At 39.2% G+C, this 22727-nt stretch overlaps 1 protein-coding gene across 1 annotated transcript in view; it reads left to right on the plus strand.

Moving 5' to 3' along the window:
* Positions 1 to 22727, plus strand: part of CSMD1 (CUB and Sushi multiple domains 1) — a 1488158-nt gene that overhangs the window by 1246870 nt on the left and 218561 nt on the right. Inside the window, exon 27 of the mRNA XM_027123007.1 lies at positions 4700 to 4902. Within this exon, the coding sequence (XP_026978808.1) occupies positions 4700 to 4902 (203 nt within the window). The remainder of the gene's footprint in view (positions 1 to 4699; positions 4903 to 22727) is intronic.

Consider the following 22727-nt stretch of genomic DNA (forward strand, 5'->3'; position numbering starts at 1 on the left):
TCAAAATATTTTGATAAATATAAGATGTATATTTCTGTATGTTTGTCTATATTGGTTTCCTTGAGTCAATTTTAGTAATTTCTATTTTCTAGAAAACCATTTTATGCATAGTTTAAAATATATTGCCATAGATTTATATGCATAGTTATCGCTTAGATTCATTTCCTTTTTTCTTTCTTTCTTCACTAGTTTATATTTTTATCAACTACTCCATACACACAGTATAAAAGTAAAATAATTCTGCAGTGATGGTTACAGAAAGCAGTAGTTCTCTACATCCCCTAAATCTCTAGTAGAATTGCTGGATGATGTGAATTTTGCATTTAATAAAAGCCTAATGTGTCTCGAGTAGCATTAGTAAAGGTCAGTGCATGCCTAGACACATTCTAGTAAGCCCAAGGACACCAAAGGTGGAGAAAAGATCCGAGAAACAGCTAAAAAAAGGAAGATATATATTAGCTAGCCTGATAGAAGACTTCTTAACAATACAGACCAAAAGAAAGAGGTATTTGAAGTACTAAAGGAAAATAACTGTCAACCTGGAATCTATATTCAAACAACCTGTCATTCCCTTGTAAGTGTTCCTATTATGCAATTACTGTTAACACACAAAATACTACTATTGGTTTAGGGATATATATTCACCAGACATATGTGATAGTTAAGAGGAACTTTTATCCAGCTAAGAATATAGCTTAATACAAACAAAATAAATAAATTATATGGAGACATTGGAAATTGCACAGCATGCCTCCTTTAACTCTTTATAACTCATAAATAAAACAGGTAACAAATTAGTAAGTTTACAGAGGATTTGAACCATGCAATTACTAAACTTATTTTAAAAAGACATGCAGCCTTCAACTAGAAAGTGCACATTCTGTTCAAGTAAATATGGAACATGTGCAAACATGATCACAAACTAGGAACAAACTAATCAGTGAAAACAATAAAGCAGAGAATCACTTTTATACTCCACACCAAGACCAAAATGGAATAGAAATAGAAATCTGTAGCAAGAAGGAAAACACATGCTCAATTTTGAAAAGAAAAGACACATGATTAACAGCTTACTGTGAAATTTATAGCCTTAAATGCACATATTGGAAAAAGAAGATCGCTTGAAAATCAAGTTAAGCTCCAGCTAATGGAATTTGAAAAATGCTATCAGAGTAAATTCAAAGAAGTATAGTTGAAAAACAACAAATATAGTAAAAGAAATTAATGGAAGAAATAATATAGAGAATTACCAAACCCACAAACTGATCCTTGAAAAGGTATCATTGGTAGAAAAATAACTGACATATTATGATAGAATACAGGAGGTCCAAATAATTGACATTAGAAATGGAATTGAAATATACCCCTACAATAAGGATTACTTTTAGAAAATTTAAGAAAATAATAGATTATATTATACCAATATATAGGAAAAACCTTCCATCCAAAAGAAAAAAATGGAAATGGTCTGATTCATTTAATGAGGCTAAAATAACCTGCATATCACAAGAACAAGTAAAGAACAGGAAGTAAAAATTAAGAGCTGAACTCTGTAATTACTCCCATTTTATATATTAAGAAAAATGACTTGTATGATCATCTAAATAGGTATAGAAAAAGTAGTTTAATAGAATTGAATACATGTTCATGATCAACAACATAAAGAGATAAAACGAAAACCTTCCTAGCGTAGTAAGTAGCAGGGGTTTTTTCTTAAAATGATAAAGGGTATGTAACAAAATCCATCCACGAGAATATAATATAATATATAAACAGTAATAAAAGAGATGAAGAATGCATTACAGAAGTGGACAATCATATGTGATCAGATAATTCAGAGTCCATGGTCCTATTCTCCACCTAAGACCTTTGATGATCTCATGTAGTCCCATGACTTAAGACCATTTATTTCCGAAGACACAGGTTTATTATTTCCTTTCAGAGTTCTCTCTGAAGCTCCAGGTTCGCATGAACAGCTGTCTGCTCAAGTCTCTACTCAGTGTCCGGTAGGCATCTTGAATTTACAGGCCCAAATCATAATCCTGGTCTTCCCACCCCACAAACCTTTCCACCTGCACCCTTTCTCACCTCAGCCCGTGACCTCTCCACCTTTCTCATTTCTCAGGCAAAAACCTTCGAGTGACCTTGCATCCTCTCTTAATCATACATGGCTCACCCAGTCCTGTTTTCCCCACCTTCAAACCGTGCCCAGAATCTGACAACCTCTCAATACCTCCCCTGTCCAGCTCCTCTGAGTAACAGCCATCTGATTCTTGATTCTGCCTTGCCCTGTATAGCCTGTTGCCAACACAAGTGCAGAGCAATTATTTTTAAATCACAGGTGGGATAACTTTTTTACCAAAAACACCACATTGGTCTGTCACCCAGGGTGAAAGCCAGAATCTTCAGAACAATCTACAAAACCCTGTGTGTTGCCCACCAGCCCCCTGCTTCCCCCTCCCCATCCACTACACCCGTTATTTCTCTGGCCTCAGTTTCCTTATCAGGCCCTCTCTCTGCTCTGGTTAAATTGGTGCCTGGATGGTCTCAAATGCTGAAACCATGCCCTCTGTGTCGGGCTTTTGCTGGGCTTCACTCTCCCCTCACACCAAGTGTAACAACCCCTCCATCTCCTTCAAGTCTGCTCAAACCTCTGCTCACCAACATGGGTTAACCAACAACCCCATATACTACCTAAATCTCCCCCCATCCTCTGGTCCTGGCATGACCAGTGCTGCTTATTCTGCTCTGCTTTTTTCTTTCCTCAATGGCATTTACCACTTACTAAAATGCAGTCTTCTTTACTTATTTTTTGTAGTTGCTGTTTTTCGCTCATCTCCCCCATTACCAACCATGTAACCTCCATGAAGGCAGGGTTCTTCATTTAGTTCACTGATGTATCCAAAATTCCTAGAAGAGTGCCTGGTACATAGTCGGTGCTCAATAAGTGTTTGTTGAATGGCTGAACTATATTGAAAGGGGGTTGCCTTAGACTCACAAAAGGATGTTCAACCTCATGAATATTCAGGGAGATGTAACTTAAACATGATACCGTTCCACAACCATCAAATTTTCTCTTTTTACAACTATTTAAGTCTGATGTTATCAGGTATTGGTGAAGATGTGACAACACAGAGCCATTTGTACTTTATTGTGAGACTGTAAGAAGTTACAGTCACATGCTAGAACAACTTGGCCATTTCTCTTCTTGAGCCTAGAGGGACCCTAGGCTGAGCACCATTTGTCATGATAAAATGCAGAAACTAACTATCTTTTGTTAGAGGACCAGACAAATGAAGCATTTCCTCATGCTTCTAAAGCGAGTTAACAAAATCTACGTCTTTCAGTTTAGAGGAATTTCACCTTATGCTGAATATAAAAAGCAACTTGAAAATGATACAAGCACATACATGCCAAAATGACATCTAGCATGTAATTACTGTTAAACGCACAAAATAGTACTGTATGTTGTTTGGAGATAGGTATACTACACGAGCATATGAAAATTATAAAAATATAAATGAGAAGAGACCATCACGATTTCAGAATGTGGGGTGAGAGGAAAAACAAGTGCATAAGTGGAGAGGCAGGGGAGTAGGACTGTGTCTATAAAATTTTATTTTTAAAAAAGATCTGAAGCAAATAAGGCAAAATGTTAACATTGGTGGTGGTAGGTATCTAAGTGTCTGCTATATTCTGTACTTCCCTCTATATTAAAAATATTTTAAATCAAACATTTAAAAATATACTACATTTTATATTTATGCAGGGTGAGATAGATATTTTCTTTGAATTTATAATATGCACAAATAATTGGGATTTGTGTACCGTTTTTCGTATGTCATTTATTATGATTTTTCTCTCTTACAATTTTGTGCCGTAAGCAGTGAATGAAAAACAATGAATGAAAGCATTCAGCAAATACAGATGATTTTTGTTGATATTAAACTGTTTTATCTGTCTGAACTGCCATAAATAGAATTACAGGTCTGCTGCCGTCACTGAAAGAGCTTCCTCTGACATAGAGATTTTAAGTTGCTTTGATATCTGTAAATGTGATAGAAGTATGTTAAAATGTTATGAAGAAAGGAGTTTATACTACACATTTCTGCCTTTGTGTTGGTATTTCAAATAATGTATTTTTTCCGAAAATAAAATGTACAGAAACAAACACAACATAAGCTGAGATCATTCGGATACAGGTACACAATATCCTCCTGCTGTAAACATCATCTCTGCCAGCGTTTCTGTCCTGGCATGGATGCTACCACCTAGTGGGGCATTTCAGGAACAACACTGATACCACACGCATTAAAATCCGACGTCTGTTAGCTTAAGACAAAGCTGTATCAGACCCGTCTTTGATTTGTGTGCCCGAGAAAGCTTTGAATTGTAAAAAGAGCTGACAGTCTCAAAAGGCCTGGTTTCATCCTTAAACACACAGCTCAGCATAGAGCTCCGTGGTCTCACTGTATCCATCACAGACAGAAGTAGGCGCTTCTGTTTTCTGATGTGCACGAGTGAATCCACTTCTGTGAGGCTCCAGGCTCATCCATAACTGTCAGACAAGGAAAGGCACGTTGGGGTGGGGTTTGGTGTGGGTGAAACGGGCTGGTGTGTACCCGAGTTTTGTGCTGGGGTGTCCTCACTGGGCGGGAGGGGCCTTTCAGTCACCGTACCAGCTGTGCTCTCCTTGCAGCCTCCACTTCATCGTGTTTGACACGGAGCTGGCCCATGACATCCTGAAGGTGTGGGACGGGCCGGTGGACAGCGCCATCCTGCTGAAGGAGTGGAGCGGCTCAGCACTGCCCGAGGACATTCACAGCACCTTCAATTCGCTCACTCTGCAGTTCGACAGCGACTTCTTCATCAGCAAGTCCGGCTTCTCCATCCAGTTCTCAAGTAGGTGCACGGCCCCCTTCTTCGTGATCTGGACACTGGGAGACAGATCCGCATCTGTGTCTTAAGGTTCCCTGGACAAGGGTGTACCTTTTGTTGAGCAAAATACACAATTTTGAAAACACCTATCAAGAGAACGATTTGTCTTGGGAAATTCTCTTCATTCTCAGATGGGGATAGACAGTGGCTCTCCTTAGTTATGGGGGAAAAACAACTTACTTTAAAGGTTTGAGTTAATCAGTAAATATTTAAACTTGGGCCCAGGACAGATGTGGGTCTCTACCGGGAGGTCAAGTTTATCTTTGGTGCCCCCCGCCACACCCAGCACCAGCGCCAGGCTCCCTCACTCTCTGGTTGGTGCCAGGAAGTCTTGATGTCTCCAGGCTGCTTCAGTTTTCTGCTTTCAACTTCCCTGAATAGAAGGGCCCTGCATTTTTTCCCTCCTTAGGGCTGATGTTTCAAATAGCTTATGTAGGATAGTAATCTCTGCAGGATTTAGTGGGCACCACGTTTGCACTTTGAAGCTGTTACCTCTTGACGATGGTTCCCACCTTCACTGTCTAGCCCATTTTTAAGGAACATTTTCCTGAGAAGGAAGCGGTGGAGATATTTTGTGGCAGTTCCGTCTTTGCGAACCCTTCAAATTGCACCGTGTAGAGGTGTCATATAATGTGGTAGCACCCAGGGTCAGCCGTCATCGTAAAACTAGCGGAATTTGCACATAAACATATTCTGGCTCAGTTTATCTCTGGGCAGGTCACTGGTGAGCCATATTTAGGATTTACATGAGTAAATGGACTTAGGTCAATTTGATGCTTTAAAAGGTTGGTAATAAAATTAAGGTTAAAGTCTGCACAGTTTCTTACCTCTGGTTCGCTGTGCTTTGAGGCAGTAGTTTGTGAGTATGTGTTCATGGAATAGAATCTCTGCATGGTAAAATTTTCACTGGTTTATGGCAAAAATATCAAGGTAAGTTTGCTTCTGCTATCCTGCCTTGGGAAAAAATGTTTTTTATTCCAAGGTTATATCATTTTTGCTCTTTTTTGTGAGATAAATATGGCCTCCATCTTTAGAAATTGTGGTAAGAGTAGGTGAAAGATGTGTGATGTAATGTCCTTGTTTAGCAAAATGAAAAAGTTGGTACCATTTTGAGGTTATGTTTGTTTTCCTTTCCTACCCATTCTATACTCTCCTGGCCTTGATTTCTTTTTCTTTTTTTTAATAGAATTTATTCTTTAGAGCAGTTTTAGGTTCACGGCAAATCACATGCATTTAAGGTTCCTCCATGTCTTTTCACAGCTTGGTAGCCCATTTCTTTTTAGTGCTGAATAGTATTCTGTTGTCTGGATGTAGCACAGTTTATTTATCCATCACCTACTGAAGGACATCTTGGTTGCTTCCAACTTTTGGCAATTATGAATAAAGCTGCTATAAACATTTGCATGTAGGTTTTTGTGTGGACATAAGTTTTTAATTTCTTTGCGTAAATACCAAAGAGTATGATTGCTATATTATATGGTAAGAGTATGTTGTTTTGTTCCTGGCCTTTTAAAATCTTCCCTTTTTAAAAATTCATGTGGAACCAAGAAACCACTTATTTTTCTATATTCCTCATGATTTTCTCTTTGAAAAGACATCTTCCTAGTTTGGGTTAAAGACAAAGAAGAATCCTTTATTATAGTTATTTGAGAGCATAGACATTTATGTTCTATGTTTATAATTATACAAATAATATACTTAACTGACATATTGATGCTTAGGAGGTGATAAACATGAACATGCCCATTAAAGTTCCTACAGAAATGAAACTTGCTTAATTTTTTTAACTTGGTTTTCCAAGTGTTCTAGTTTGAACCATACAGAATTGTCATTTTTGCAGATAAAAAATGGGTGAATGTTAGCATTTTCATATGGTTTAACACAGCATTTAGTATACACTTTGGGAAATACCATTTGAAAATAAAATGTTGACTCTGAGGCTTTTGTATGAATGGGTTTCTGCATGGTCTTTAATACTCTATGGGAAGGAAAAAACAAGATATAAAAACTTTGCTTGGCATAATTTAGAAAAACTTGGCCTGAATTGTGATGCTGAAAATTTGGGTTTCTATCTTGATCTCTAGAGATTGGAAACTGACCTATCTCTTTCTTTATTGCTTTATTTGTGAATTGAAGATATTGCACCAAATTCTAAGCACCTTTCCACTTGCATCATGTATTTTCCCTTTGCCTTTTTAGATCTACTCTCCACCATTTCTCAATCTACTCTGATCCTAGTGGTGGACATGTGTGGACTATGTTCTGTGCCCTCTGCCTGGGTTCCTCCAGTGGGGGGCTCGGGCAGGAGATGAGAGGTGCAGGGAGGAGAGCGGTGTCGGAGTGTGATACCTCCCTATCAGATTCCCTCAACCAAAGCTCACTATTTTTCTCAAGAAGCCGTATCCATACATGTCCCTTTCCAGGTTTCTGTAACCAACTCCCAGTGACCACACTTCTACCTGGGCTTCTCCAAACCCAACATTTGTAAAGAAACCCTCTCAAATGATCTATGGGAAGTGTGTCATATGTTTTGTGTTGGATCCTAAATGATACAGTTCCCAAAGGAACATCGTCAAGCCCGTGAAACTGACATTCCTATGTCCCAGGAACCCCCTTCAGCAATGGCAAGCTGGGATATCTGGTCACCCTCCCTACACCCATGACCAATGTGCCACTCTCCACTCCTGCAATTCTGAGCCATCCTTTCCCCACTGGAGAATCCAGCCATGAAACTAGATCAGGCTAGAGTCTTTCTAAACCAAAGGCTTGAATCTCCTTGAAACATGCAAAAGAGCCTATCCCTCCAGCTCAAGAAGCCTTGCTGCTCTTCTGTAGGTGGAAGGCAGGAAAAGCCCATTTATTTGTCTTTATGATCCTGGGACTTAAAAAAAAGAGGTACTTTATGTGTAAGTTAGATTGCGCTGCCATTCCTAAGACAAGCTAATGTTAGAATTTGAAGTATTAGCACTTATCTATGATTTCAAAATAAAATAAAAAATAATGAAACTTCAGTATTTTCCTCAAATAATTGATACTTTGAGTATGACCTTTGTTGCAAAGCAAAAATGACATGTATTCAATAGTATTAAATTAGTTTTCTTGGTAAACCATTTTAACTTGATAGTATGCCAATACTACGTGAACTTCGCATTGTAGGTGTAAGTTAGTTATTGGAGGAAGAGCCCTTATTTGAACATTCGTTTTCTTAGAGACACTTGAATGATCAGACTTTTCTCAATAAAGTTAAAGTTTAAGGATTTAACATCAATGTCACCCTCCCTCTCAGTCACATAATCCATACCTCGTTGTGGCTTTTTAATTTTGACAATTTCTCTATTATTAGAACACCTTCTTTAACTGCCTTCCATCTCCCCATCCCCTCTTGGTCCTCCTTCTTCCAGTGGCCACTCCATTATAGTCTTTTTTCTGGTTCTCATCTTTCCTTCCCCAAGCTGTAAAGGTTGGATTTCACTAGGGCCCATCCTCATGTCTCTTTCTCTCCATCAGTACTGACTCCTCAGGTTCCATCGGTCAGCCTCCCAAGACCTCTCCCCTGAGTACCCGAGGTCTCCCTCCAACTTGATGTGGGGATAGAAAGCAGAGGACATACCATGTGAAACGTGACCACATTTCCAATCCTCTCCTTTCTCAAACCTGGTTTCCTTCAAGCTTTCCCATCTCGGTGAATGTCAGCTGCATTCTGAGTCGCCCCTTTATCTTCCACCCCACATATAATCCAGCATCAGATTCAGTAGGGTCCATATTCAAAATCCCACATCTCTCCACCTGTACCCCTACCACCTTGATCTGGGTCCTTCCACACTGGACTGAGCTTCCATGGCTCACAGACTGGCTTCGTCTCCCCGCTCTTGTCCATTTATGATCTTACCTGACCAGAGGAACCAGGATGGGTCTTAATGAGGCACCTTGCTCTGGTCAGAACTCTCCACTGGCTTCCCATCTCAGCCAGAGAGAGTTCTGATTCTCCCCATTGCCAAAATAAAGGCTGTAAAAGCCTGTATGCAAACTTATGCAAAACTCTACATTTTCAGTTTTCATCCTTAATTACTGCCCTCCACCCTGTCAACCACCCTGTAACATACACACCAGCAAGAGGCGTGTATGTATTTGTATGCACGTATTTGGTATATGTTCATTTTACACACTGCTCTTGGCTTTTTCCTCTTTGCTTGCTTAATGAATCCACATGTGGACACACCATCTTTTAAGACCCCTTTAGCAGAATTAATGACATTGTCACTTACAGTGCCCAAATTCAGTGCTCATATTTCTGAGACAGTGTTTATCCCATCATGTGTGAGCATCCTACTTGCAGTCTACGGGACTAAGTTCCTGGAGGGCAGAATGTCTAGAACATGACATACAGTCAGTGGCTAAAAATTGTTTTCTAATCAAATATGCTTGAAAACTTTCCAACGATACGAATCTTGAAAACATTAGGATGATTTTGATTGTGTGACAAACACTATGTCATGCACCAAAAAGGATGTTTCATTACTGATTTCAGCTTCATTCAAAAATGTTAATAGAAAAGGCTTTAATAATAAAGATTCTTTCAGTTCTGAGTTAGTTTCTGTCCAGTGTTAATGGTCTTTATATGACATTTATTATCAGAAGTAGTGGACAGTATAGACTGTGTTTTCACTGGTAAAAAAACGCATTAGACAGATTTAATAACATGTATGCATCTTTGTTGACCTTTTAAGTTTTATAATTCTTTATACATTTATTTATCCTTCCTTAATGTTTTGATACCAGTTGGAAACAAAGCAGACTATTTTCATTTTATAAAGATTAATACCCATGTTTTAATTTAAATGAACATAGTTTAATCTATTATTTGATAAATTTCCTTATTTTATTAAAAAAAGATCATTTTTTTCCCTGCTTTATAATAATCTTGGGAGAAGAGCAACTGCTTACTGGGGTGTGGGGATATTGATTCTTTGCCTCAGTGCTATGTGCAGGCTTAATGGCCACTGAGGGAGCAGCTGCACACCACACCCTTCCTTATGTGTGTGTTTACCTTCCCTTTGCTGTAAGACATTTTCTCCACTAGAAAAATGAACTGTTGGTGCTCACAGGATATTCACACCCCATTCAAGGTCCATTGTCCTGCCAGCTGCACACAGCATGTAAAACATGAGAATAAGAACTGACTAGTGCAATTATGTTAATTGTAATCAGCCTAACACTTTTCATTAAAGTTTAATTACTATTTAATCATGCATAAAATGTAAGAAAATGGAGTTCGGCTCACAAAACTGACCTTTACTCTAGGGGTTAAATAAACTTCAGCTGAGCCTCTAGTGGTCCGAACTCTCAGCTCTCCCACTCTAGGGAGAACGGCTCCAGGGCGACCTTGCACCCTCAGATTCCATGAGATGGACTTCCCTGTAAATAATGGTCCTAACTTAGCGGCTACATAACATCCCTTCCTAATTTACTTTATTGAAGGATAATTTAATAGGTACATTTTCATTAAAAAAAATCATTTGTTGTTCAAAACAAGAGAGACCCTTGGGGCTGCCAGTTGCTGAGCAGAGTGGGATTGTTTATAGGAGAGAACCGGCCATAGAGCCCGGGCGCCTGTACCAAGTTTCTGCGCAGAGACAGGACACAGCAGGTGCAGCTAGACTGCTCACCCCCTGCTCTCTTGGGACTCCCCTTGTGGGGCTGGTGGAAAACTGATCGTATGTTCTTATCATTGGCCACTCACACCCAGAGAGGCCAAAGAGTTTTATCCACCTTTGATTACTCGCACCCAGCTCATAACAGGGGTAGAACTGGTGTGTGTTGAATTATTGAGACTAAGATGCTAGCTTATTTAGAATTTAGTTTAAATTCTAAATCCTGGATTCCACAGAGTGTTGGGGTATTAGCTGTGGTTGGCTTTGTCTAATACTAACAAGATTGATAACAAGAGGAACAGAGAAAAACAGGACACATAATGGCATCTTCCCTATTCTTGGGGACGTACCTTTTTTCCCCTCCAGTTTTATTGAAATATAACTGACTTATTGCATATGTGGAATCTAAGAAACAAAGCAAACTAGTGAATATAAAAAAAAGAAACAGGAACAGACTCACCAGTAGAGAGAACAAACTAGTGGTTACCAGTGGGGAGAGGGAAGTGGGGAAGGGCAAGATAGGGTAGGGGGTTAAGAGGTACAAACAATTATATATAACATAGATAAGCCACAAAGATATGTACAACACAGGGAAATAAAGCCATTGTTTTGTAACAACGTTAAATGGAGTATAATCTATAAAAATATTGAATCACTGTGTTGTACACCTGAAACTAACATATTCAGTAATACCGTAAATCAACTATACCTCAATTTTAAAAAATAATAAAATAATTGATACATAGAAATGTGTAAGTTTAAGGTGTACAGCATGTTGATTTGATACATTTAGAGACTAAAAAGTGATCACCACTGTAGTTCATACCACATCACATCACATAATTACCACTGCTTTTTGGTGGTGAGAACACTGAAGAGCTACTATCTTAGCAACTTTCAGGTATATAAGGCAGTGTTCTTAACTGTAGTCACCATGCTGTGCGTGACTTATTTATCTTGTTACTGGAGGTTTGTGCCCTTTGACCAACATCTTCCCATTCACCCCCACCCCCCAGCCCCTGATAACCACCATTCTACTCGCTGATTCTATGAATTCAGCTTTTGCAGATTCCACATATGTGCTATCATACAGTATTTGTCTTTCTCTTCCTGACATCCCACATAGCATAATGCCCTTGAGGTCCATCCATGTTGTAGCAAATGGCAGGATTTCCTTCTTTTTCATGGGTGAATAACAGTCCAGTGTGTGTGTGTGTGTGTGTGCATGTACTGCATCTTCTTTATCCATTCATCTGTAGATAGACACTTAGGTTGTTTCCATACCTTGGCTATTGTGAATAGTGCTGCAGTGGACATGGGGGTACGGGTATCTCTTTGAGATCCTGTTTTCATTCCCTTTGATCTTATGTGCAGAAGTGGGATTGCTGGATCATATGGTAGCTCTATTTTTAATTTTTTGAGGAACCTCCCCACTGTGTTCCACAGTGGCTACACCAATTAGCATTCCTGCCAACAGTGCACAAAGGGTTCCCTTTCCTTGAGGATGTATCTAATACTTACTGTGAAAGAGATCTCAACCCTTTTCTATAAAACTACTAGTGGGAGTATCATCTGTACCTACCTTTCTGCTAATCTAAATCTTACTCCTACTGAAAGCTCATAAATCATTCCTCAGGCAGCAGTGATTTCTGTGGGGAGTCCCAGCACGGCCCCCCGCCCCCAGGACCGCGGATGTAACTGTCAATCAGCACAGTGCAGTAGGCAGAGTTATGCTACCTCGCTTGAATGAGAAGGGAGTGCTCCTAAATTTTACAGACTGAATTATCATAATGTCTTTAAAAGCATGTCATTCAGAAATAAGCTGAGTCAGTGAGGAGAACATAGAAAATTTGAATCACTGTGACAAATATTGAGATAAGCATCTGACCACACCCTGCCCAGGTCACCCTTGTCCTCATAATTTGTGTGAACACATTGGTGTAATAATGAGGAATTAATGAACTAACCACTCATTCATTCATTCGTGTATTACTTTATTTATTCACCAACCAATATTGAACCCCTTCCCGCTGTGCTCCTGATCAGTGCTGGCGTTGGGGATCCAGTGCTAATGAGGCAGACGTTGCCCGGTCTTCATAAAAGTTATGGGGAAACATATGCCATTCACCTAGAATCTCCTTGTCTCTGTCCGCCTCCTCTGGACGGCCCACCTGGTGAGGACCCTGGTCTGCTTCCCTGCAGCTCCGGGATGTGTCCTCCACCTTCCCTGGGGTGACGCCCACCTCTGAGGTCTTCAGCTCCTGCTTGATGCCCTGCAGTCTCCACTCCACCCCACCAGCCACTCTTGGGAGGGTGCACTGCATCCTGCTTCACCTTCAGTCGTCAAAGCTGAACTGGAACGTGCTGCTCCGTTCCCACAGCTGATCTTTCCATCTCCACTTCCCCGCCTGTGTCGGTTCTTAGTGCTTCCTGGGGCATCTAGGCTGTCGCTGTTCTCCCTTCTATTGGTTCCTCCTAAATTCCCGATACTTCTTTTCTGTCTTCAGCCATTTTATCCTTAAAATCAGTCTCTTACCACGTGCTAAGCTCCCTGGCCCACGTGCTTCCTGCATCGCGTCTGCCCAGCATCCTCTGGTGAGAAGGAGACGCGTAAACCAAGAGCTTCTTCCCAGTGACTGTGGGACCCCCACCCTCACGTGGCTGAGCTCCAGGCACTTATTTTGCCAGGGAACTCTGGGTCCCATTCACCTCATTTTCAAACCTTCACCCCTTTGCTCGTCTCCTCTTCGGGGCAGTGGATGATCTGGAGTCTTCATTCACAAAGATAAACCTGTCAGAAGGATTTCCTTCCACTTCCTCCAGGAGACATCATTCTGTTTCTTCACTCCTGTTAGCTTGGGATAGTCACGCCTTCTCCCAGGCAAGGCTGGTCCTATCATGGATATGCCCCCAGCTGCTGGGACCTTGCCCGGTGTGTCCTCGTCTTCTTTCATTTTCATCCTTTCCTCTGACTCCTCACTCCTTGTACACAGACGCTCAAATCACAATTTAAGATAAATACATACAACAACCCTTTGCCACTTTTGAGCATCCTGCTTTTCTCCTTCATCTAGAACATGTTTTGGGCTTGCTGTGTGCGTTTCCTCACCTCCAAATCATCCGCAGCCCCCTGGTTTGTTTCTGCCCCCATCACCTCGGTTTCACTGCTCTTGTCACGGTCAAAAATAAGCCATAAGTCTCAATCAACACACACCTTTTTGTGGTTCTGGTAAGTGGCCTCCTGCAGAAGTTCAGTGCATCTGACACTTTCCACCTTGTTGAAATATTATTTTCGCTGGATTTTCACAACTGTCCCTCCGATCCTTCCTGCCTTGCCAGTCCCTCTGTTGTCTCCTGCAGTCTCACCTTCCTCTTCCTGGTTTCCTTGGGACCTGGTCTTAAGTCATCTGATCTCTCTATTCACTGTCTCTCTGAGCAATGTTCTTTCTTCCCTGGGTGTGGACAAAGATCCAGAAGGTCATCGCTTCAAAACTCTCTATTCGGAGCTCACACCTGTCTTGTGAAGCTCTAAGGGGCCAAATACATAAATTCGTTTGGACATCTTGCAGACATGTCAAAATTGGCATGTCCGGGTCTATCCCGTCACCACATCCGATCCAATCCAGGCCCAGCCTCCAACAAGACCTCGTGTGGCTGTTCTTATCTTGCATTTCCCCTTCATCACACAAGCCCACATCTGCTGGGTCTCACCCACACCAGACTCTGTCTAAAGGGCTGCTCCGAGGAGGGCGATTGTATTGAACCTGCGTTTGAGAAAAGCCACGTTGGCCAAGAGCAAATCTAATCAAGCTAAGCCCCCCACTTAAAAAGTCCTTCTCCAGTATCTGACTGGAGAATAAAATCCTGTTACATGACCCCCGACTGATTGACGTGGGGCTCCCGTGTATCTGCCCATCCTCACCCACTCCTTCCACCTGGCTTCTAAGGATTCTTTTCTCCTGTTTTCAGACCTTGACTTGCAAAGTGCCTTCTGTCCAGGACTCTGTCCCCCTGTTCACTGCCTGCTATTCCTGTCCATTTCCCGAGTGGCAGTTAAACACCACTCCTTGTAGGAGGATTCTCTGATCCCAAAGAATAAATAAGAACCCATTTTATATCATTTTTACACTTCCCCCTGTATAATGTTCACCACTAGTTATTTTTATAACTTTTTGGCTGTTACTGAATATCCTGGTATTCAGAAGTCAGATATTTTACACTAGTTACTGCATTTATCTCTGCCTCACTTTTGACACTTAAAAGTATTTTGTCTTTTGTTTTCTTGTTTCTTGTGTATGTGTCTATATTTTCTGCTTATTTCTTTTTTTTTGGTTATTGGTTCTAGTGAGACTGAATTTCCTAAATTATTGATTTTTTTAATATTTCTGCTCTAATATTCAGTCTTTAGGATGGTTCCAATTACAAGAGCAACCACCCAGTAGATGTGTGTTGAATTGAATTTTAAAAGTGACTTAAAACTTGTCTTTGGACTTCCCTGGTGGCGCAGTGGTTAAGAATCCACGTGCCAATGCAGGGGACACGGGTTTGAGCCCTGGTCCGGGAAGATCCCACATGCCGCGGAGTAGCTAAGCCCGTGTGCCACAACTACTGAGCCTGCACTCTACAGCCCGTGAGCCACAACTGCTGAGCCCATGTGCCACAACTACTGAAGCCCGTGCGCCTAGAGCCCGTGCTCCAAAACAAGAGAAGCCACCGCAGTGAGAAGCCAGCATACCACAATGAAGAGCAGCCCCCACTTGCCTTAACTAGAGAAACCCTGAGTGCAGCAACGAGGACCCAACACAACCAAAAATAAATAAATAAATTTTTAAAAAAGAACTTGTCCTCCCCAGATAACTCACGTTCTCATCAAGGTGATTAAAAAAGAAATTTGAGGTGCATATTTGAGTAATATGCTTGGAAGCATTTAGCAGTATTAAAGAGAATATAAGCTGTCCAGATTTAGCAATCCTATCAGAGTGGAAGTGGAAAAAATACATATATATAATATATAATATTATATATATAATATACAACATATGTATATAATATATATTATATATTGTATTATATATAAATATATATTATATTTTTATGTATATAATTTTAAGCATTATAAGACTCACTTAAACTATAGTAAACTGCATAATCCTATAACAGAAAACTCTCAAAAGTATACGCACATATGCACACACATGTAATATTATATAATTTTTAGAACAGGCATCACAGAGGCACTGTCTTTCTACCCATGAAAGATAACATGGCTTGGGGCTAAGCCCCATCTTAACAGCTCTGTAAACAGGCATGTGCACAATTTTCATGGACTTAGGTTAAATTAGGGCACCATACTCTTTTTGCCACCCACAGTTTTGATGAGGACTGCTCTCAAAAGTAAGGAACACAAAAGCACTTTGATTTATCAATTTTCCCCAATATAAGGGACTGCTATTATTTATTCTCAGTTCTAGAGATATATTGACTCCAGGGAAGTATTATGTGATAAATGACACAGTCTGCAGCTCTCAAATTAGATTTCCCCAACTCTTTGGCCTCCTGTTTCACACTACTCAATTCAAACTGACAAAAGTAAGATTCTCCTGACACTTGCTTGGCAGGAAGGCGTGCAGATAGTGCAGCTTTGATTTAGAGGCAGGAAAAGATAGTAAACAGGTTAACTATCACTTGACCACACTAACGTTATGATACCAGATACTTGCATGGCTGCAACCACCTGAGGTTTCTGTAACATGTTGAAATTGTTAATCGTGCACTTATTATCAGTAAAGAATAGGTGGATTTGCAGAATGTTCAGTGAAAAATGTGATAGTCATCTTTTTCTCCCCTCAAGTCTGTCTTGTGTCAGTACACAGATTTTTATCTTTCATACTTATTAAAAGCTGAGAATCAATTTAACAGTGATGACTAATGTGATAGATGTTTAGAACAGGATCTATGGAGGGTGAGGTTTTCCTTTGATTGCGACTTTAGATATAAAGAAACTAAAATCTCTTTGAATAACTGAATGAAGGATTCTTCACTGTTATGAGGATGCAAAACATAGGATTTTATGATGCATTCAAAGTGTAAATATCTGTGTTACTAAATAGATAAAAAGTTTTTTTTAAATAACTCTAAAGTCTAAAGTATTTTTAGATCTTCAGACATACTTAGTTTCCCATAGATTCTATGTTTGGCATGATGAAAATAGAAGTGCTAATTAGTATTTTTTCTCTGAGTATTTGCAATTCCTTTATAAAGGAGGAAGTTAGCTTAGTTCCCAGTGCAGTCTTTGGAACTTAACTGACACAAGTGACTAAAGTACTGTTGTAAACACTAGTAATCTGTTATATTTTTATGTCTATTAAAATTTTCCAAGTGCATTCTCTTACATGGTCTAATTTTTACAACTATGTGGTATGCAGATATCAAAAATATAGTTTTATAACTAGCAAAGAAATATTAGAACATTTATTTACAAGAAATAGAAAAATTATTTGACTTACAGAAATTGCCTAAATTGGACATGTATTATATACCACTAATGTTCTCTTTCCAATAATTGATTATGAGGATCTTTGAAATCATTTAAAAAGTTAATTTAAAACAATTTAAACAAGTTAATTTAAAAACTCCAATGTTATACAGATAGAGGACTCAGATCTTACTATAAGCAGCAGAAAAAGTATAAGGACGATTATTACAAAAAAATAAGTGACTCCTGAATTTGAAAATGAAAATGTGTAGGATGAGGGGATTTATTGTCTAGTTTAATAGCTGCAATATAAATAGCTCTTGAATTATTATATTTTGATTTAATTAGCATGAAATATGGGACTCAACTTGTTTTGCTTTAATGGAATTCACATTCCCTATTGTGCAGAATCAAAGTGATTGATTTATTTCTGTTGCATATTGAAGTTCTTTTTAAATTGTAGAACTCAATTTACACTTACGTTTGATAGTCTACTGTAATGACATATTTTCATAGCTATTAAGTGTTTATTCAGTACAAAGACCATGAAAGCAAATATTCCACTTTTGAAACATTGTTACAGAGGATGCTTGAGTAACAGATCATAAAGGGTATTTAATATTTTCATATACTAACATCACTCTCTCTGTCTGCACAAGCGTTTTAATGCCTGTGGTCCCACTGACAAACTAAAATCTTTCACGCCTTCCGAGGCTTCAGCGTTCCTGTCTGGGGAATCTTGGCCTCTAATTTGTTCCCTCTGGCCCGCAGTAATAGCATTAATGAAGCCTCTTGGTAGTTAATTGTGTTCATGAGAAAGGACTTCTCGTTTGATTTGGTATTTTTTTATTCCGAAAGAAAGAGTCATTTTCCCCAGGAATGAGTGACAATATATAGTGTGCATCTTCAGATTTGCCAGCATATATCCATAATTTCACAATCCTGAAGCCCATGTTACTTTCTGTCATGAAGGAACATGCAGAAATAACACGATTCCTGTGTTGAATCCTGATATTGTTTCATTCCTTTGAATTTTGAAATTAAACACGTCTATACACATACATTCATATAATAAAAATAGTTTTCAATCTAAAATGATTTGTATTCATTGTATGCAATTCAAGTGAATACTGCAACTCAGACATATATTTGTGCATATATATATAAACTTTTATAATTAAACTTTTTCTTTAGAAGTACTTGTAAATTCACATGCCCTTGTGAGAAATAAAACAGAGAGATCCTGTGAACCCTTAGGAAGTCCCCCCCAGGGGTAACATCTTGCAAAACTAGAGCACAAATCACAGCCAGAATATCGACAATGATCAGTCAATATGCAGAACATCCATCGCCAGAAGGGTCCCTCAGGTTGTCCTTTTCTAGCCGCACCCACTTTCCTCCTGCCTCCACCCCATCCTTAACCCTGGCAACCTCTAATCTGTTCTCTATTTACATGACTTTGCCATTCCAACAATGTTAGATGAGAGGAATCCTGTAAGGTGCAGTCTCCCTTTTTTCACTCAGAGTAGTTCTGTGGAGATTCACTGGGGCTGTTGTGTTTCCCTCAGTTTATTCCTTTGTGTTGCAGAGCAGTATTCCATAGACCGGATATACCAGCTTGTTTAGTCATTCACCCACTGAAGGACATCTAGGTTGTTTCTAGTTTGGGACCATTATGAATAAAGCTGCCATAAACATTCATGTACAAGTTTTTGTGTGAACATAAGTTTTCATTTATTTGGGATAAATGCCCAGAAGTATAATTTCTGGGTTGAATGGCAATTGAATGTTTAGATTTTAATGGCCAAATAATTTTCCAGAGTGGCCGTACCATCTTACATTAACACCAACAATGCCTAAGTGACTCCTTTTCTCTGCATCCTCACCATCATTTGATGTTGTCTATATATGTGATATTATTAGCTGCACTAATAGGTATGTAGTGATATCTCTTTGCATTTCCCTAATGGCTAATGATTTTGAACATCTTTTCACGTACTTATTTGCCATCTGTACATTCTCTTCAGTGACATGCTTTTTCATGCCTTTTGCCTGTTTTCTGGTTGGGTATTTTCATGTTTTTATTTTATTTTATTTTATTGCATCTTCAGCATTCTCAATATATTTTAGATACTAGTCCTTTGTCAGATATGTGGCTTTTAAACTTTTTCTCTTGGTCTTTAGCTTGTCTATTCATCCTATTAACAAAGTCTTTCTTGGAGAAAATTTTTTTAATTTTGATGAAGTTTATTAATTTTTGCTTTTTATAGAACATGCTCATGTTGTCATGTCCTTGCCTAGCCTTAAATCCCAAAGATTTTCTCCTAAAAGTTTTTCTAAAAGTTTTATAGTTTTACCTTTTGTATTTAAATGTGATCAACTGTGAAAGAACTTTTGTGTAAGATATGGGACTTGTGTCAAGGCTCTTTCCCCAGCACTGTGTGTTACTTTTGAAGCCCAGGAGAGGGATTTGTGCAACGTGCATTTGAGCAGCCAGCAGCTCTGCTCTTGATCTCGGAAGGTCTCAGAAAACTCCGTGTCTCCATTTCCTGAAGCACTTTGTCATTGTCAGAAAGGAGAGGAGGAATGTTGACTGAATTAAGCGGAACTTGGTAGAATTCATACCTACTTTCTTTAATTTGGAGTCTGGGATTGAGTGGAAGCACCCGTTGGATGACTTGAGGTTCCTCTTTTCTGTGTGTTTCCTAAACCTTTTCCAGCCACCAAAGCGCTGATGCACACGTGACAGAGTTCTGACGGCCAGTTCAGGTCTATCCTGACGGCCAGTTCAGGTCAAATACAGTCAGTGACCCTCCAGAAGGAGATTTCCCTATTCAGTGCTATGATCTAACCCAAAAGAGCAACTTTTCAGAGAAAATGATAACCTGACCACGTGCATAAAGAGTTAATTCAATTTTCTTAACTCAAGAACATGAGAACTTAATATGCAGGTTAAGATCTGACTGTTAGATATCTCTGCTTCTCATATGGAGCGTATTGGTGTCGCTTTATATGTTTTTCCATATACGTGGTAAGCATTCTCTCTGTGGAGGTTATGTTATGAAAGGGTGTTTTAAGATAATAAATGTACACTAAGCAAACTTTACTTCTATGAACGAATAACGCAGTTGATAAGTATACTTTTTTTTTTTTTAAAAAGGGACTTACCACATAAATGCACACTTCTTTATCTTTACTCACTTTGACCTGAAATGTATTGTCCACTCCACAACTCATCCATAAAAGGCAATGTGGTATCCATCTCCCTTCCAGGGCTTGAATACTGCTGAGTTGCTGTCCGGCTGCTCAACATCCGGCTCTCGATAAATATACTTTTAAATGATGTTTAAAAATATGCAGGGGGGCTTCCCTGGTGGCGCAGTGGTTGAGAGTCTGCCTGCCGATGCAGGGGACGCGGGTTCGTGCCCCGGTCCGGGAAGATCCCACATGCCGCAGAACGGCTGGGCCCGTGCGCCATGGCTGCTGAGCCTGCGCATCCGGATCCTGTGCTCCGCAACGGGAGAGGCCACAACAGTGAGATGCCCGCGTACCACAAAAAACAAAAAACAAAACAAAACAAAACAACAAAAAAAAAACATGCAGGAGCTTCCCTGGTGACGCAGTAGTTAAGAATCCACCTGCCAATTCAGGGGACACGGATTCAAGCCCTGGTCCGGGAAGATCCCACATGCTGCGGAGCAGCTAAACCTGTGTGCCACAACTCCTGAAGCCCCCACGCCTAGAGCCCATGCTCCGCAACAAGAGAAGCCACAGCAGTGAGACTCCCACGCACCGCAACAAAGAGTAGCCCCCACTCGCTGCAACCAGAGAAAGCCCGCGCACAGCAACGAAGACCCAACACAGCCGAAAACAAACAAATAAATAAATTTATTTTAAAAAATAAAAATAAAAAACATGCAAGGAGGACTTGACACATTTAATAGGACGTGTCCCAAATGCACAATTTTTTAGAATAGAAAAAGAACACAACTCTGCATATTATTTTAATATGTATATATTCCATAAAGTCTCCAGTGTCAAAAATGACTTTATCCCATTGGAAATAAATTTGTGTACATTGCAATTCTTATGATACAATGGTTCTCCACCACCATTGCTGCCTCTTGCAAACAAAAACATCAGGTCCGTGGCTCTCACGCTAAGTGGAGCACAGGTTCAGATCGCTCAAGTCCATCGCTCTGGATTCAGAGACAAAGAGTAGCGATGTCCCTTAGATGCCACTGGGCCTGTGGAAGGTTCTTTATGACTTGAAATAGTTCAGGGAACCCCTGGGGAAATTGAAAAATACAATACCCATCACCTCAGGAATAGTATCTTCTTCTTCTAAGGTGATAGAGGGATAAGACTGATGCAACTAAAAATATTGTTTTCCTTTTTATGGCAATAAACTGGAATGATTCAGTCACCAAAATCCCATTTGAAGAAAAAAACGTTTAAGAGAAAATTGAGTGCAAGAAACATGTGGCATATAAAAGAAAACAATCATAAAAAGGAAATGAGTGTATGCCTCATCCATAACTTTGTATGACCCTGAAGGTGAAAAAGCAATTTCTGACCCCAAAGAAATGTCTTTGGTTGGGGACTTTCATATTAGTCTCCAAATAAGCTTTATTGCCTTTACCAGAAAACATCTTTACACAATTTGTAACTAGGGGAAAATAAAATGGCATTTATTTCAAGGACCCAACCAATGTATTTCCCACTGCATTGTTTAAAATGGTTTTGTCTTCCCTAAAGTCGTCTTACTGATTTTGTATTTTTAATCCAATCTAGATTACCCTAAGAACTTTTTATTTTTATTTTATAACTTTTTAATGGCATGCTCTATTATTATTATTACAGATATGCCAAATGGAAATTTGCTTTAGAAGTAGAAACTTCTTTCAAAACTGAATTAAACCTCATACCATTAAAGGACATATAACCCTTAGTACAAGCCTGTGTTTTATATACTGATATTCTGTGCATCTTTATTTGGAAGAGTTTGAAGAAATTTGTTGAGAAAAACATGCTCTATGATAACAGACATTTAGAATACACTGGATTAAACTTTTTTTTTTTTTTTTTAGTTGCTTTACTGTAGGGCTTCTCTGAGCCTTTAATCCCTGATCTACAGCGGGGATCTACAAGAGGGAGCTAGAGTATACAGTATTTGCCCATCTTGTTTGACCAAACACCTTTAATAACCTATAGAAAAGTGTTCTACAGAACACTTGTTTTTGCAAGGCTCATATGTCTGTTGAAATTCTTATTCATGTACAAAATCTGTGCATCTTTGTGTAAAGCTTTTTTATTGAGTAATGTGTGTGTTTGCTTTTAATGAACACTGAATAAAAAGTCGGAAAGAGAAGTAATAAAACATATCTTTGTTTTAAAAATTACAATGAGACTTATCTATGATCTCCTTGGCTTTTCGTCTAAAGGTTTATTTTTAAATTATTTTAATACTACATACTTATTTATCATATAAATATTTCTATGGGTGTTTACTAAGAATACCACTGTTTGATAATAGACAACTGTTTTAATACTATATATTTATTTTTTCATTATTTTAATGCTATATTAAATTAATTCTCACTTGGAAATGAATATGTAATCATCCATGTGCCCACTTGCTTGAGGAAAGAATTAAGTTTATT

Source organism: Aethalodelphis obliquidens, unplaced genomic scaffold (assembly GCF_003676395.1).
Source record: "Aethalodelphis obliquidens isolate GAN/ISIS:26980383/991018 unplaced genomic scaffold, ASM367639v1 scaffold25, whole genome shotgun sequence".
Classification (NCBI taxonomy): Eukaryota; Metazoa; Chordata; class Mammalia; order Artiodactyla; family Delphinidae; genus Aethalodelphis; species Aethalodelphis obliquidens.